The sequence below is a fragment of the Tenrec ecaudatus genome, chromosome 15 (assembly GCF_050624435.1).
Source record: "Tenrec ecaudatus isolate mTenEca1 chromosome 15, mTenEca1.hap1, whole genome shotgun sequence".
Taxonomy (NCBI): Eukaryota; Metazoa; Chordata; class Mammalia; order Afrosoricida; family Tenrecidae; genus Tenrec; species Tenrec ecaudatus.
This window is the reverse complement of record NC_134544.1, coordinates 30,655,076-30,672,717: the sequence shown is the minus strand read 5'-3', so window position 1 is coordinate 30,672,717 and position 17,642 is coordinate 30,655,076. Positions and strand designations below refer to the sequence as shown.

At 48.4% G+C, this 17,642-nt stretch overlaps 1 protein-coding gene across 2 annotated transcripts in view; it reads left to right on the top strand.

Annotated features, from left to right (window-relative positions):
• SETBP1 (SET binding protein 1) overlaps positions 1 to 17,642 on the top strand; it is a 426,061-nt gene that overhangs the window by 292,339 nt on the left and 116,080 nt on the right. For both annotated transcript variants that reach the window (XM_075533043.1, XM_075533044.1), the window contains exon 4: positions 8,416 to 11,872. In XM_075533043.1, the coding sequence (XP_075389158.1) occupies positions 8,416 to 11,872 (3,457 nt within the window). The remainder of the gene's footprint in view (positions 1 to 8,415; positions 11,873 to 17,642) is intronic.

The window sequence follows — 17,642 nt, the reverse complement described above, 5'->3', positions numbered from 1 at the left end:
TAGGCGTAACAGGAAGGGGATGAGCTAGGGCTGTACACATGATAAGAAGGGGAGGAACTAGAGGTATGTATGTGACAAGAAGGGCGGACCCTACTTTCATGATGGCAGCTAACCTTGGTCACCCTTGGGTGGGCTTGACCTCTCTGGGGTCTCCTATAAGGAAAACAACTACTATCAGAAGGGAGTGGGCCCTACTTATTGTGGGATAAACAGTGCTTTCTGCTTGGTCTAGATGGCTGATAGCTCTTAAGGAGAATGACCCTGACTTACTTCTGATGACCTCCAAGTGTATAGTCATTCCCAAGTAGCTAAGTTTGGCACATATTTGGGGGAGACAACTCTGGAGAAATCCTTCTGCACATTTGCCACCAAATAGTGGCTGCGTATGCCAGTTCCACCACAGAAAACCCCCACTCCAGAGGGACTGTGGCCTTAACGTGTTAGATTAATGGGTTTATTTATTTAATCACTTTATTGGGGGCTCATACAACTCTTATCACAATCCATCCATCCATTGTGTTAAGCACATTTGTACATTTGTTGCCATCATTATTCTCAAAACATATTCTTTCTACTTGAGTCCTTAGTATCAGCTCCTAATTTTTCCCCTCTCTCTCCTACCCTTCCTCCCTCATGAACCCTTGATAATTTATAATTTTTTTCATGTCTTACACTGACCAATGTCTACCTTCACCCACTTTTCTGTTGTCCGTCCCCCAGGGTTATATGTAGATCATTGCAATCGGTTCCCCCTTCCTTCCCCCACCTTCCCCTTATCCTCCTGGCATTGCTACTCTCATTATTGGTCCAGAGGGGTTTATCTGTCCTAGATTCCCTGTGTTTCCAACTCCTATCTGTACCAGTGTACATGCTCTGGTGTAGCTGGATTTGTAAGTTAGAACTGAGGCCATGAGAGTGGGGGTGGGGGACAGCGGGAGGACACATCAAAGAACTAGAGGAAAGTTGTGTGTTTCGTCCCTGCTATATTGCACCCTGACTGGCTTGTCTCTTCCTTGTTACTCCCCTCTGTAAAGGAATGTCCAATTGTGTACAGATAGGCTTTGCGTCTCTACTCTGTATTCCCCGTCATTCACATTGATACGATTTTTTGTTCTGGGTCTTTGATGCCTGATACCTGATCCAATTGACACCTCATGATCACACAGGCTGCTTTGCTTCTATGTGGACTTCATTGCTTCTGAGCTATATGGGTACTTGTTTATCTTCAAACTTTTAAGACTCCAGATGCTATATCATTTGATAGTCAGCCACCATAAACTCTCTTCATATTTGCTTATGCACCACTTTGTCTTCAGTGATGGTTTTAGGAAGGTGAGCAGCATGGAATGCCAGCTTATAAGAACAAAGTGTTCTTGTGTTGAGGGAGTGCTTGAGTAGAGGCCCAATGTCCATCTGCTACCTTAATACTTAACATATAAATATATGCACATAAATCTATTTCCCTATGGTTATATATAAATATATTTACATATGTACGTGCCTGTATTTAGACCTCTATAAATGCCCTTTTCCTCCTACTTCTTTCCTCACTTTCCTTTTACTTTCCTCTTGTCCCACTATCATGCTCGGCCTTAATTTGGTTTTGGTAATTCATCTTGGCTACATTGCCCTTGATCAAGCCCTACCAAGCATCCTATGCCCTCCTCACCATCTATTTTAGCTCACTTGTTCCCTTGTCCCTGGGTTGGTTGACACCCCACTTCCTTTCCCTCGCATCCCCCTCTTGTGCCCCACTGGAACCATCAGTCCTGTTGTTTTCTCCTCTCCATTACATTGTTTACCCCACCTATCTTATCTAGATAGACATGCAGAGACAATAATAAGCAAAAAAAAAAAAAAAAAGACAGAAACAAAGCAACACAGCAACAACAAAAAAAAAAAACAAACAAAGCAATAGCAAAAAAAAAGAGAGAGACCTATAAACAGTCCCAGGTCTGTTTGTTGACCTTTAGCAGTGTTTTCAGGTCGAGTCTAGTGGGTTTCTAAGCTGTGATGTTAAAAGCCATGCTGGCACTGCAGGTCAGTGCTTGGCTGCTCACCCAGAGGTTGGTGGTTCAAACTCATTCAGAGACTTTGTCGGAAAGACCTTGAGATCTACTCTTGTAAAGAACACATAGAAAGCCTCATCAGTGAAAGAAAATGTTTTGGAAATGATGAGGCGACATGTGTACAATTTATGTATGGATTGTTATAAGAGCTGTAAAAGCTCCCAATAAAATTATTTATATATAAAATAATAATAATTAAAAAGGAAACCCTATCAGTGAACAACAGGAAACCCTACACCAAATAGAACTGCAGAAGCTAAGTAATAAGATAGCAGAAATAGAAAACACAGTAAAAGAACAGAGTAATAGAATCAAAGAAGAGGATATCTGAATTATTGAGCCCGAAGACAATTCTTTCCAATACAACTGGCAAGAGAATCAACAGGAAAAGCTACGGAATCCGAAGAAAGCCTACGAATGATATGGGACTCCATTAAAAGGCACAGCCTCTATATCTTTGGAATTCTGGAGCAAAACCTTCTAGGGCAGTTCTGTCTTGCCACATGCGGTTATGCAAATCAACAGCAAACTGTAATCTACTTAAGAATTATGTGGTTAGCAAAGTAAAATGGCTATTCCTGGCCCTGTCCTGTGAGGTTATGGACTAGTTTATCTGGAGAGTGGCCCCGGAATCTGTATTGATAACCTTATGTGATTTGGCTGCAGGGATCCAGGATGCCCCTGTGAGGAACCGCAATAACCTCCGTAAGAGAAAAAGTTCCCGTCCGTCCCCGACACCTAGGGATATTTTGGTGTTGATGACAACTGAACTACTTCACAACCAATAAACTTTAAAATTCTTGGTGGCAGCAGAAAAGAGCACGGACCAGCCCAAAGGACTCGTTTTTAGTTCCTATAAAGCCATGCTTAATCTGGGGTATTTTGGATTATTTTTACCTCACCCAAATCCCCATGTTCTCTCACGGAAGCACCTCTTGCTTTAGGTAAGCTGAAGACAGGTTGATGGTTTTCTTGCCATGTTTGTGGATTTTGAAGTTTTAAAATAGTGGCCTTCCATTCGTTTCATTACAAATCAAAGTCTTCAGTTCTGACATGCAATATTGACACTGATCTAACGTACGCACTGGTTTTGAGAGGGAGCTCATCATCTGCTTTACAGAAGACATTTTCCTTTTGTAGCTGAGTTTGCTGCCATCAAGACCGCTTTTGTGGAGCAGATCTCACCTGTGTTTTCCCAGGCCTAGTCCCCTGACCAAGCTTGGGCCCTCTGTCACGGGACCTGGAGAGCGCTTCTCTTACAAACATGAAGTCCCCTTTAAAATGACTGTGAATCCTATAGCCAGTCTACTTGTGGGAGCTGGGTGACAGGGGAGGCTGTCCAGGGCCGCGCTGAAGAACTTGTGTTGTCCTTGATGGCGAAAGGAAGCATTGCCAGGCCCTGTGCCAACCTCACGATCGTGTCGTTTAGTTTGGAATGAAGTCACCCACAGACATGTCCCTCCGTGGGGGTGTTATTACTGAGTTCTGTCTCACTTTTCATCAGCACTGGTAGGAGACCACCCTACTGAGGGCTGAGAAAAGCTCAAAGAGTCTGCTCTTCCCCCAAAAGAACTCTATAAAAGGAACAGAAGACATGTGCTGCCTCCGCTCGAAGTCAAGCACTTGGACAGAATTGTATCCCGAGCCGTTATTCCATGCGGAAGAGGGTTGGAATAACATGTCCACCTCTTTCCTGTCCTGCGCCAGTGGAGAGCTTTGTTTTGGCAATGTCCGTCGCTTTCTCTATGGAGCAAGTGCTCCGTTCTCAGCAAAGGACATATTGGAACGGACAGCCTCACCTCTGTGTATAGAATATGTCATGGCTGACAGATGAAGAAATGGGATTTCTCGAAATGCAACGGAATAGAGCTGTCAGCGCAGCCTGGAGGAGAGCCTTCTTAGGGGACCCCTGTGAAAGAGCTGCAGTTTGGTGCTCTGCCCCTGCTCTGGGGCCCTTCTGAGTGGAGGCTCTAAAGCACCATTTCCCCCCATTACTCCTGATCCTTTGTTGTGCTTCCCTTTTGTCCTCCCTGCCCTTGCACTGAGTGCTCTCCCAGCAGGGCAAATGGCAGCTGAATTGCGGGCAACAATAAGACCAGGCAGTGATCCAGATGCAGGCATCAGGGGCTGGCCTGCTGAACTATGTGACTTTCAGCTGCTTGGACTTGGGTGTAAGTGAGCAGGCCCCACTTTTCGCTGGCCAGAGTGAAAGCTGCCCCTGCAGTGCCATGGTTTCTCCAAAGGCAGATTTACTAGGCAAGTCTAACTGGAGCTGGGGAGAACGCATCATACACATTGTATGGGAGGAGGAGCTCCCTTATAAGCAAGCACCTTAAGCCTTAAGGGATTAAAAGCCAAACCTCATTGTCTCAGGGTCCTGGAGGACAGAGTGCCACAGCCCCCTGGGGTTTCAATGACTGTTCCATGGAATAAGCAAACTGCCATGTCGCTCTCCCACAGACTGCCTTGTGGGTTCAAACCACCAACCTTTCCCCTTAGCAGCTGAAGACAAAACCAGGATTTTTTTCCCTAGTGGACACCGAATGCATTGAAGCGCCCCCATTTCCTTATGAGTCATCATCAAGCAAAAGATGGGTGGCGTGTTGTCTTGGGTAGGCAGCCACGCGTCTCGCCATCACAATAGGCCCGTGATCCATGCTTGTATTTGTTCATTCATTCATGCTACAAATGTTTACTGAGAACTTAATGGGTATTTGGGTTTGCGGTAGGCACTGGGATTAAGAAGATTAATACGACAGTATCTGACCTCAAAGTACTTATAGTCTAGGAGAGGTAGGCAGAAGCAAAACACAGATAAATGTCACATAGGATTATCAGGGCTGTGATAGATCCCTGTGGAAGATAAGGGCATGCGCGGAAGGGTTGGCATAAGAAATGAGGCTGGACCAGTGACTGAGTCTGCAGAGAATGTGTTGCAATACACAGGTCGTTCATCTCGCTAATGATAAAAGGAAATCCCCGTAGTAAATTGTGTGTCTTTTAATTCACTCAATAAGTGATGAGGAAGTACCTACTGTGTGCCTGGTGTTAGACATGGTGCCTCCATCTCGTTGTACACAGGTTAGAAGGGGAGACAGGCAATAATGTGATTAGCACAGAAATCAGATTTGAAGTGAAATCTGATAAAGACAACCGAGAGGAGAGAGGTGCTTTGAGAAAGCTGGCGAGGGGCGTGTAGTCCGAATCTGTAGGGTGCCTGCTCTGTGGCACAGAGCTGATAGGAGACCATGAACACCAGGCACCAACAATAAGAGAAAACACTAGAGAAAACCTTGCCAAAGCCAAAGACCAAGACTTCAACTCTGGCTTTAGCCTGAAGATCCTTTGTGACGTCGGTTTCCAGAGCTGGAAAGCTAGAGAGATTAAAGGGATTGCTGTCACTTCGGGGACTAAAGCATGCTTTACACAATCCATGTGCTTCAGTTGCCTCATATGTGTGGGAAAGCTGGGCAATGAATACTAAAGCCCCAAGAGGAACCGATGCCTTCGAATTATGATGTTGGCGAAGAATATTGGCTGTAGTGTGGACGACCCAAAGTGTGAGCAAACCTGTCTAGAAAAGCATACAGTCAGCATGCTGCTTAGAAGCATGACTGGTGAAGCCTGGTCTCATGTACTTTAGACACGTTATCAGGAAGGACCCGTACCTGGAGAAGGACCTCATTCATGTGTGGTAAAATGGATGGTCTGCAAAAAAGGAAGAAGAGCCGCAATAGGATGGAGCAACACAGTGGCTGCAACAATGGGCTTTTCAACCATGGCATTGGTTGTGGGCAGAGAACAGATTCGGGTAGTGTGTGGCTCCGTTATAGGTAGTGTTATTAGTGTTAGCTAATCAAAGCTAACTCAACAATATCAAATGGGACGACAGATCCTGTTTCGTCCGGGTTCAGAACAATCGACACTACCTTCTGTCCAACTGCAATTTTAATACAGTAGAACTTTCCAAAAATGTCCTAGTGTGAGTACTAAATCCTAATGCTCAGTTGCTAACCGATCAGTCGGTGGTTCCAGTCCACCCAGTGGCTCTGCAGGAAAACCCCGTGGTAGTTATGGCTTCTATAAAGATTACAGCCATGGAACCCCGCTGGGGCAATCTCACTCTGCCCTTTAGGGTCATTATGAGTCTGAATGTGGCAGTAGATAGTTAGTCTCCAAGCCCCCTTCCAGGCCTGTTACTCTGTGAGCAGAAGTACACTGCCAATTAAAGTCCACAAACTAATGACAACATTAACAAAGCCCTGATTCATCAAAGATACTGGAGCAACATTTAGTAATCTCAACAATATCAAGGCCGACTAAAAGTTCTGAATTTTTGCTCCCGATATGGAATAGCAACCTATATACCCAGAAAAAAAATGTCTGTTAAACAAACTCAAGTGGCAAGACTCGTTTTTCACATTATAATAACAGGGGGGTGCCCCTACTCTAAATTGTAACATAAAGGAAACTTAGACAAAACGTTTTTTTCTTAAAAATTTCTTCTGGAGATTTATTGATTTAACTTGAGAAAGCTATAGTGCAATACTTAACAACAACCGAGTCTATTGTTGGAAAGGTAAACAGGATTTCACAAGGAGTTAGAGAAACAGAAAATAACCCCAGGGAATCCAGGAAACCCTGGTAGCAGAACTACATTGAATTCTACCCGCAGTGCTTTCTACCTTCTACATTTGACTTATCAAGGAGTGTAAAATATGTTTTTTGATCTAGAATAATTCTGTAGTCTCAGTGACACATAGACAGAGAAAAATGGATGGGTGGATGGGTGGTTAGGTGGAAGGACAGATGGATGGATGGAAAGAAGGATGGGCAAACAGGCAGGTAGAGAGACAGAGAGATGCCAGATGATGCCTAGCTAGATTACATCGATGGGTAGATAAATAGATTGATAAGCAGGTAAATCAATAAATAGGTAGACATATACACAGACAAATAGGTAAAATATTACAGATTAAAATTTCTGAAATGCATTAGGGATATTATCGAAAGCTTTCTTGAGTAATTTTTCCCCTTTAGCAAGCTTGTTGCATTCTCTTTAAAGGTGGACTTTCCATAAGTATATAAGGAATATCTCTTTGAACTAAGAGCATAGCTTAAAATCCATCAGGAACAATGTGAGTATATCTATATCAAAAATAGTTTTATTACCCCAGCAAGGTGTGTTCACCTCTCTGTACTCTTTATGGTTTTATAGACTATGTAGTGCCCTGAGCACCAGGCTCCAGTGCTCCTCACTGCAGACTCAGTCCTAAGGCAGATGCTGAAGTGTGAAGGCATTCCTTTGGAGTCAGTGTAGGGAGGGCACTGCTAATGATGTTCAGAGAGCAGTGATCTCAAATGACAATGACCTTTTATCCTTCCAGTTTTTCCCAGTAAACACAGGGACCTTTTGAGAACATTAAAGCATTGCCTCATGAGAGCAATAAATACCTCCTAGGAGCCCTGGTGGTACAGTGGGTTACACGTTGGGCTGCTAGCTGCAAGGTCAGTAGTTCAAAACCCCCAGTCGCTCCAAAGGAGAAGGATAAGACTTTTCACTCCTGCAAAGACTGACAGTCTTGGGAATTCACAGGGACAGTTCTATGCTGTCCTATAGGGTTGCTGTGAGTCGCAATCTACTGAAGGCAGAGTTTGTTTGGTCTTGAGAGATGCATAGATCTGTTTTGGGGGCTAGCCCACTGCAGCCACCAAAGAGGGGCAGACTCGGGATATGTCTTCCATGTTTCTTCCTCTTCATACCCCTGCTCTCGATTCGCTGCTATTGCAGTCTCCTGGCTTCCCACCTCCATCCCTCCCCGTGTACCATTGTGGTTGTTCCCCGGGGTTCCTATGGAAGGAGATGCTTGTGTATGGTTAGCAAACATGCAGGTTGAAATAAACTGGCCTGGGAGGAAGCGGGACAGAAAAAAGAGGCACCTTGCGGACCGCAAAAGAACATTGGGACTTGGGAAATCTGGGGTCTCTCCTTGGCTCCTCTCCCCTGTGCAGGACTCTGTGCTCCACAGGCCTCAGCCTCCTCATTGATCACACAAGAGGTGTCCTTCCTCCTGATTCTGAAAGTGTATTACTTCAGGATATGTCTTGTTTATTAAAGCAAGAGAGAGAGAGATTAAAGCTTCGGTATGCATGTTTAAAAGTAGTACCTTTTTTTTTTCTTAACCACTACAATTGAGAAAACCCCTGTAAAGCACTTGGGCGCAGAAGCAAGCTGACAATGCAGCTATGTGTTTGTAACTTCCAAAGAACTAACCCTGTGGGCGCTTCACTTGCAAATAGCTCCACTTCGCTCATGTGTGTGTCTCTTTCTCTCCCTCCCCCATAGGCTTATGAGCGGTCACAGAAACACTCGGCTCTCCATTATGACCCAGGCCTCCCACAGGACTTCACCGGTGACACCTTAAAACCAAAGCACCAGCAAAAAAGCAGCAGCCAGAACCATTTGGACTGGTCCCCCACCTCCGACAGTGGACCTGGCAGTCAGAATTGCTTCATCGGTTCAGACTCGGGCCGAGAACCTCCAAGCACCAGCAAGATCCCAGCTCTTGAGCCTGTGACTTCCTTTGCAAAGTCCCAGGGGAAGAAAGGCAGCGCAGGGAGCACGTGGAGCCAGCTGTCCAGCAGTGGCAAAGAGCTGCTTTTAGGAGGTGCTGTTCCATCGCCAGGCAGCCACAGCTCACCAGCCCCACCCAGCAGCTCTGCAGAGTGCAGCGGGCATCAGCCCTTGGGGGACCCCGATGGAGGAGGGACAAAAGAACCCCCAGAACCACCTACTCTCAGCAGCAAGAAAAAGTCCAGCAAGAAAGACGTGTTGAGTCAGATGCTACCAACCACAGACCTAGACTGGGTCAAGAATGGTCAGAAAGCACTTGACACCACTGAGGGGAAGAGGGAAGGCTTCCCGACCAATCATGCCCAAGAGGCATCACCAGCGCGGCAGAGCATGAGTTCTGTCAGCAATCCTGAGAGTGAGTCCAGTCATGTCCGCATTACCATTCCCATCAAGGCCCCCTCGTTAGACCCAGCCAGCCATAAGAAGAAAAAGAGACAGTCCATCAAAGCAGTGGTCGAAAAGATGATCCCCGAGAAAGCCCTGGTTTCTGGAATGTCCATCAGCAGTGATGTCGTTAGCAGGATCCTGTCCAGTCCCGAGGGCAGTAAGAAAGATGCTCGCATCCCAAAGTTGAGCAAAGTGATCGAGAGTGAGTCTCCTGCTGCACTGGGCCTGGAGACTGGTGCAAATGCCGAGAAAGGGGTGGTCTCGGGCGGTTTGCCCAAGCAGAAGAAGCCGCCCATGGTCTTGTGCACAGATCTCTCTCCCTCGAGGAAGCTGCCAGAAATGCAGCACCCCAAATTTGCTGCAAAACGGAGGTGGACATGCAGCAAACCCAAGGCCACCAGTATGCTCCGGGAGGCTGTCATGGTCACCTCGGACAAGCTGATGGTGGAACCCCCGTCTGCCTACCCCATCACCCCATCCAGCCCTCTGTACACCAACACAGACAGTCTGACTGTGATCACGCCGATCAAGAAGAAAAGGGGACGACCGAAGAAGCAGCCTTTGCTCACCGTGGAGACAATTCACGAGGGCACGTCCACGAGCCCTGTGAGTCCCATCAGCCGGGAGTTTCCTGGCACCAAGAAAAGAAAAAGACGACGTAATTTAGCTAAGTTGGCCCAACTAGTGCCCGGAGAGGACAAGCCCATGAGTGAAATGAAATTCCACAAGAAGGTTGGAAAGCTGGGTGTGTTGGATAAGAAGACCATCAAGACGATCAATAAGATGAAGTCCCTCAAGAGAAAAAATATCTTGAACCAGATCTTGTCCTGCTCCAGCAACATAGCTCTGAAGGCCAAAACGCCCCCTGAGACCAGTCCGGCGGGGGCGGCGGCGATCGAGAGCAAACTGGGAAAGCAGATTAACGTCAGTAAGAGAGGAACCATCTACATTGGCAAGAAGAGAGGCAGGAAGCCCAGGGCAGAGCTGCCACCCCCATCGGAGGAACCCAAAACAGCCATCAAGCACCCGAGGCCTATCTCCAGCCAGCTGGATGTCCCAGCCGTGCCTTCCAACTTTCAGTCCCTCGTGGCGTCTTCACCAGCAGCCATGCACCCACTCGCAGCCCAGTTGGGTGGGTCCAATGGCAACTTGAGCCCCGCCAGCACCGAAACCAATTTTTCTGAGTTGAAAACTATGCCAAATCTCCAGCCCATCAGTGCTCTTCCAACCAAAACGCAAAAGGGAATTCACAGCGGAACCTGGAAGCTGTCCCCGCCCCGGCTGATGGCCAACTCGCCGTCGCACCTGTGCGAGCTGGGGTCCCTCAAGGAAATCACGCTGTCCCCCGTGAGCGAGTCGCACAGCGAGGAGACCATCCCGAGCGACAGCGGCATCGGGACGGACAACAACAGCACGTCCGACCAAGCGGAGAAGAGCTCCGAATCCCGGAGGCGGTACTCTTTTGACTTCTGCGCCCTGGACAGCCCGGAGGCCGTCCCGTCCGACACCAGCACAAAAACCCGGCATGGCCACCGGCAGAAGCATCTCATCGTGGACAACTTCCTGGCCCACGAGAGCCTCAAGAAGCCAAAGCACAAAAGGAAGCGGAAAAGCCTGCAGAAGCGCGATGACCTGCAGCTCCTGGCCGACCTGGAGGAGCTCATCAGCAAGTTCCAGGTGTTCCGGATCTCCCACCGGAGCTACACCTTCTACCATGAGAACCCGTACCCCAGCATTTTCCGGATCAACTTCGATCACTACTACCCGGTGCCATACATCCAGTACGACCCGTTGCTCTACCTTCGCAGGACGTCGGATTTGAAGTCCAAGAAGAAGCGTGGTAGGCCCGCGAAAACCAATGACACCATGACAAAGGTGCCTTTTTTACAGGGGTTCAGCTACCCTATTCCCAGTGGAAGTTACTATGCACCCTACGGAATGCCTTACACATCATTGCCTATGATGAACCTCGGTTACTATGGTCAGTACCCAGCTCCTCTCTACCTGTCGCATACGCTGGGGGCGGCTTCCCCGTTCATGAGACCCACGGTGCCGCCGCCGCAGTTCCACACGGGCTCCCACCTGAAGATGTCTGGCACGGCGAAACATAAAGCAAAGCATGGAGTCCACCTGCAGGGGCCTGTGGGCATGGGCCTCGGGGACATGCAGACGTCCCTGAACCCGCCCAAGGTGGGCAGCGCCGGGCTGTCTGGCGGTCGGCTCCACAAGAGGAAACACAAACACAAGCATAAGCACAAGGAAGACCGGCTCCTGGGTCCGCACGACAACCTGAGCGGTCTGTTCACAGGCAAAGCCACGGGCTTCTCCAGCCACCTCCTGAGCGAGAGGCTGAGCGGGGCGGACAAAGAGCTCCCGCTGGTGAGCGAGAAGACCAAGCATAAAGAGAAACAGAAGTACCAGCACAGTGAAGCCAGCCACAAAACTGCTAAAAGCAACTTCGAGGTGGACACCCTGTCCACGCTGTCCCTCTCGGATGCCCAGCATTGGACGCAGGCCAAGGACAAAGGTGACTTGATCGGTGAGCCTGCGGACTCCTGCCCAAAGCGCTACTCGGGTGGCAGCGGGGATGGTGGCAGCACAAGATCAGAGAGCCTGGACGTGTTCGGTGAGATGAACCCTGCCAGTGACAAGTGGGACGGCGAGGTGAGCGGGAGTAAAAGGAGGCCCTACGAAGGCTTTGGGACGTACAGGGAGAAGGACCTCCAGGCTTTCAAGATGAGTCGCAAGGACAGAAGTTCGTATGAGTCCGCTGTGTCTCCAGGTAAGTTCTCCTTTCCTGTCATTTCATTGTGGAGCTCAATCCTCCCGAGGTCAGATCGCCAATTCACTAGTTTGGAAATGGGTCTCCTGGGGCAGTTAACTTAGCTGCACATTGTACTGATGCTCAGCTTGGCTTCTTCTCTGCTAGAGCCATGGCTTGTGAAACTGTAGGCCTAGAGGCAGCCTCAGTAGCTGCCCAGACTACTACATCCATTCTTTTGTCCAAGGTGCTATTCTTAGGTCTTCATTGGATCTAATGATTCAGTTTGCTGATTGAGTAAAGCCTCCAGGAAATCCTACTGGCACTATCAACCAGCTCCCCAGAAGGCCCAAACTGGAAGGGAGTGAATGCTGGCTTCTCCGACGTGGAGTCTAAAGCAGGGGCATTGGAAGAGGATGGGCAATGGCAAATGAGCTCTTAACTGATCAGGGGGCCCCGCCACCAGCTACATGGTCCCCTCTTTGTCCGGGGCCTTTGGCATAGTGGCCAGAGCGGGTCCTCAAAGGGAAGTCCTCAGTATACTCAGGTGCTCATCATTTCCCTGGCCTGGAGAGCGGCTGCCTGGCTGGAAGCTGTAGGCACACGCCTCCTTGTCCTCACTAGCCCTCACTACTATGTCTCTTGGTATGTCCACCAGAAATGGGATCTTGCTACCAATCTCTCATCCGAAGTCTTGCTGGCTCCTAGAAAGTTCCCATCCCTTGCCACTTGCTGGCATTATCACCTTGCTAGTCTCCCCACCCAGGCAAACCCTTCTCTGCCCTGGGAACCTCACACTTGTATATCCTCTTTGTCACCCTCAACATACCACACAGATGATAAAATCCTGATAGAAGAACACGACAGTGATTTCCCAGGGGGATAAAAAGTATTAGAAACCCCATTCTGAGCAGTTGGAAAAGCTCAAAGAAATTTCCCCTGTCCCCCGACCTCCAGTGATCCTAAAGCCTCTGGCCGAAGTGTTGTTTGCAGTGGTTCTCCACCTTCCTAGTGCCGTGACCCTTTAAGACAGGTCCTCATGTTGTGACTCCCCAACCATGAAATTATTTTTGTTCCTACTTCATCACTGTCATTTTGCTACTGTTATGAATCGGGCAACCCCCAAAGGGGTCCCGACCCACAGGTTGAGAACCACTGTTGTAAAGGAGAGTCAGTCATGTTTCAGCATCAGGGATGATGCTTCCTCTCCGTTTACCGTGTGCACCTTGGCTTGTCCTCGACCTCCGGAGGGAACTCCAGAGATAGCAAAGGTGAAAGTAGTCTATTCATGAGGAATGCGAGACCGTCCCTTGGTCAGAGAATTTCAAGGAGGAGTGGGGTTATGGGTTGGAAGGCACTTACGTATTCCAACTGATTCCTAAGTGGGACTGGCAGAGGGGCTCCTTTGTTCCCAAAGAGATCAAGTAGCGTGGATGGGTCCTGCATGGTCCAAGGTGGATAGGCGCATCTAGGCTTCTAGGTTCTTATTCTCACACTTTGTTAAAGGCTGTTGGTTTTGTGCAAAGCCCGGGTTAAGCCCACCTGGACAGGAGGCACGAAAACACTGTAGATTTCTCTTGCAGTGTACTGGTGCTGGCCCACAGGATCCATGCAAGCTATGGGTAAAGGGTGTGCCAGGTAGCGCCTTGCAAACTAACACCTTACTTAACAGACCTGAGAGAGCGAAGCCTCTCCCTTTCTCTGGGCACCAGGTTTCTTGGTAGACTTCTGGGCATCTCACTGGGGTGGGACTATATTGCCGAGTGGTGGTTGACTTCAGAGCGTGTTCCTGAGGGGGACCCCGTTTTAGCCACAGCACTCCCCTGTTCTAGCAACCACAAGACAGGCATCTCTCGATTCAAAATGTCAACCTTCTCATCTTCTCGTTTGACCTTCAGCTGCCTGCGGTAGGCAAAAGGAGGACTTGGGATAATGTCTGGAAAGAAAAATCTGGGTGCTTCTGAAGGGCTAGGTATGAGACCCCACCCTGTTCTATACTCTCTTGGGGGCCTGCCTCCAGCTGAGACTGGAGGATTTGAGCCCACATTTGTACTTTTGCGTGCTTCACTTCTTGCAAAACGACTTCCAGTACATTTCTGCATAACACCCTCACTGCGATCAAAGAAGACAGGTGTGTCCATTTCTATTTCCTAGATCAGGACACTGAGGTGCAAAGAGCTCAAGAAGAGCTGCCGAGATCTAGAAAGCCACCACTTTGGAATCAAAGCTCAGGGCTTTCCCAGGAGCCTCAGAGCTAGACTGCACCTTCTAGACCATGTCTACAAGGCAGGGCTTGCTTCCCAGCCCCGTGCTCCTCCATTCCACCCTTCCTCTCAGAATCACATCCATCCTCTGATTACATGCCTTTCCCTAAGGCGTCTGCAGCGCAGTAATTATGTGATGATTACAGAAGAGAGTAATTAAGGGAAGAAGGCATTGCTTTACTCAACCCTCAACCGAGGAAGAAAGATTTCCTGTGGCCTAACCTTTTCTAAATACCAGCCTGGAAAGATCTATGCGGATAGAGCTTTCGCTCTGTCCTCACCAAATCCAGCTCCCGGAAGGTTTTGCCACTGCTTTGGGCTTCACTTGGTATTATGTAAGGTTTCTCGCCTTTTGATGAGTCATAATTGCTGGTGGATTCTATTTATACGGTTATATAAGCTGCGCCCAATGTACAATCATGTTGAAAACTGGAGAAGACTGGATTCGCTGTCCTTTCTCTCCTTCCAAGTCTTGACGTCTCCTTGCTTATATCCTCAAATACCCCCTTCAGTATTTCGGAGTCCTCGTGGAAAGTAAAATGTCTTCAGTAGCATGGAGACGTCTCTGAACTAATCCTAGCGTCAGGATTAGTCAGAGTGCCAAGTCCCATGAAACATGGTGGGCGAATGGGGACTGCTGACTGGAAGTGCTGTAACCTTTCAGGGACTTGATCTGCACGGAGGATCCATTTCAGCTGGGTGATTCTGGGGGTCATGAATGGAAATGGGTATCTGTCCTTCTCATAACCTTCTCTCCCTGCCCTGTTTCCTTGTCTCCCCCGGAATGTCTCCCAGCTGAATATCATGGTCCTCCCTAAAGTAGATACAGCCTATAGCTATGTCATCCTCTAGCCTGGTGAAGACCAGATTCAGGAGCTGAGTCAAATGTGGGTTTTAAGCAGTCTGGGATCCGAGCAGCTGAAAGGCACCCTAGAAATGCCAGGCATTAGCATTATGGAGAGAGAAATTAGGGGGCCCATTTAGCAATCACGGCAGTTGAACACTCCATTGGCTCATTCCTGATTGGAAAACCGTTCACTCCCTCTCTCTCCCCCACCCCCCACTCCTCTCGCCCCCAGCCCAGCAGATGGCTGTAATGTCTTGTTAGTTCCTTTACAACACAAGTAGGACATTACAGCTATACAGACTCCTTACTGTTTGTTTGTTGTTGCATTCTGCTTTTGTGACTTTAGAAGGCAGTGATTCTTTTGCCGATTTGTTAAATATACACAAGCTACTAAATCACCACATCTTCCTCTATTGAAATGATTCCTTGACATCCCCAAATGAAGGCACAGTTGTTGTGAGGTAGCTCCTACTCAGGTGCCTCAATGTCCAACGGAATGAGGACTCGCCTGGCCCTTCATCACCGTGGGCATGCTCAAGTTCAGCCTTGCAGACATGGGTGTGTGGGGTGCAGTCTAGGCCAGGGGGATTCTCTTCCAGCCCTGTAGAAGGGAATGTTCTCAGGGTCTCAGTGGTTAGTTCTCAAGAGTCAGTCTCTAGGCCATTCTTTCCAGTGTCTCCTAGTCTGGAAGCTCTGCTGAAACCTGCCCACCCTGGGTGGCCCAGCTGGCATTTGACACGCTGGTGGCACAGCTTCCTGTGTCATAGGAACACACAAACGCTGTAGTCTGACAAGCGGATCTGCAGATGGAGGGGATAAGCCATAGGAAGGTGCCATCCACAAACCCTCCGGGATGCAAGAAGCTTTACTGGGCCCGTGTCAGACACGTCTCCTAGTAGCCATTGCCTCACCATCTCTCGCACCCTGACACGCATCAGAGTCCCAGAACAGCAAACATATCCAGAGTTAATAACTCACAGTCAGTGGGAGGTCATGAGCCTGCCAAGCCCACGTCTCAGGAGGTGGCAGAAGAGGTCTCTAATATGACTGATCGTCTTGCTGATCAGACTACTTGAAATAGCCTGTGTGTGCTTTGACCTCAAATTACGTCCAGTTCTTCAGACATCCTGACAGGTGCTGTCGAAGCTCCCAGTAGTGAGCCAAGTAAACTTACATGCGTTACCTTCTTGCCCAAAACCATGATGAGACAAGGTCGCCATCCCGCATCCCTGGCTGTCAGGTTCTCTCCTCCTGATGAATGGTTGCTGAAAGTTCATCCTGAGCTCACCTCCCAGATTTCAGAACCTTCTGTAGAGGTAGTTGGATTCCCTTGAACTTGTCTGACTCCACCTCTCCTGGTGGCTACATCTTGCCCTTTGCCGGCTCCTCTTATCAGTACTGTGGGGTACTTTAGGAACTGGTCTCCGCTCTCACTCACTGACGGGAACGAGAGGCCCAAGGCAAAAATAATACAAAAACTCTATCCAAGCAGTCAAGATGGGGGAATTAGCCACACAGGCAAAATGTCAAGAAACTGATACAAAAGAAGCGGGCTCTGAAAATGGACTAGACGGTAGACAAGGACTCACGGGAGAAGGCTAGGACCAGGAACGAAGACAGAGTGAAAAATGGCAGGCTGATGAAGTACTGCCTGTTTATCTTCAATCTAAGCTGCATTCCAGGCCATCCTGTGGGAGGAAGTGCAAGATTAATTGCCTAATGGCCCTTGTGTGTGGTTTAGCGGCATCAAGAGCACCTGCACCAACCTTGGCTTCTCTACTAAGCCGAGGAACAACCTCTTCGTCTCCTTTGTGCGCTTTTCCCAAATGAGGATGTAAGGCCCTGGTCGTATCTGATATTCTAGAACTCTCCAAGTCTCAAGTTCATCCCGTGGAATGTCACAGAGCACGCACACACAGCCATCGTTTGGGCGGATTGGCCACGCGATAGGCTTTCAATGAAGTTTCAAGACAGGCCACTTTGTATTTCCACGTAGGACTCACCCTGGTTGATCCTTGGCACCAGTGATTGGATCTCACTTCTCAAAGAGGTGGAAGCCCTGATATCCCAGACCCCCCAACAAATCAGATGCCTCTCATGCAGGCGGATACATTTCAGGAACAGGTAGGCTAGTGTACTGATATGATAGATCTCATAGGGACCAAAAGAGCTGACCTTGTATTTATATTTACAATCCGAACAAAAATCTTTGTGATACTGTAGGATAAACACCTCATTTTGCTGATGAGCACACACAGACTCATCTAAACACATTCTCTAATTGGTTGTGGACTTCAATCACAATGGGTAACAGCAGGAAGGGAAAGGTGCATAAGAGCAGGGGGTTGTGAGGGGGAGCACAATCAGAGAGGTGAGTCCGGAGCGCTCTTAAGCTCTGTGTTTTCTTATGAGGTGAGCTGCTGTAAAGGTAAGCATCTCTCTGACAATAATTTGGTTTCCAGTCTCTCTCCAGGGACCCATGTTTGGCACTGGAAATGATCTTTGTGGGCTCTGATGGAAGGCTTTTTTTTGCCTTTCCTGTCTTAACAATTGTACGTACTTATTTTATTGAGCCTCCAAAGGTTTCTCTGAAGGTTTCCTTTTGGAAACCAGGAATTAATCAAATTAAATGTTGTGACCCATACCTTCCTGGCAATGAAACCAAACTACCGCCACAAAT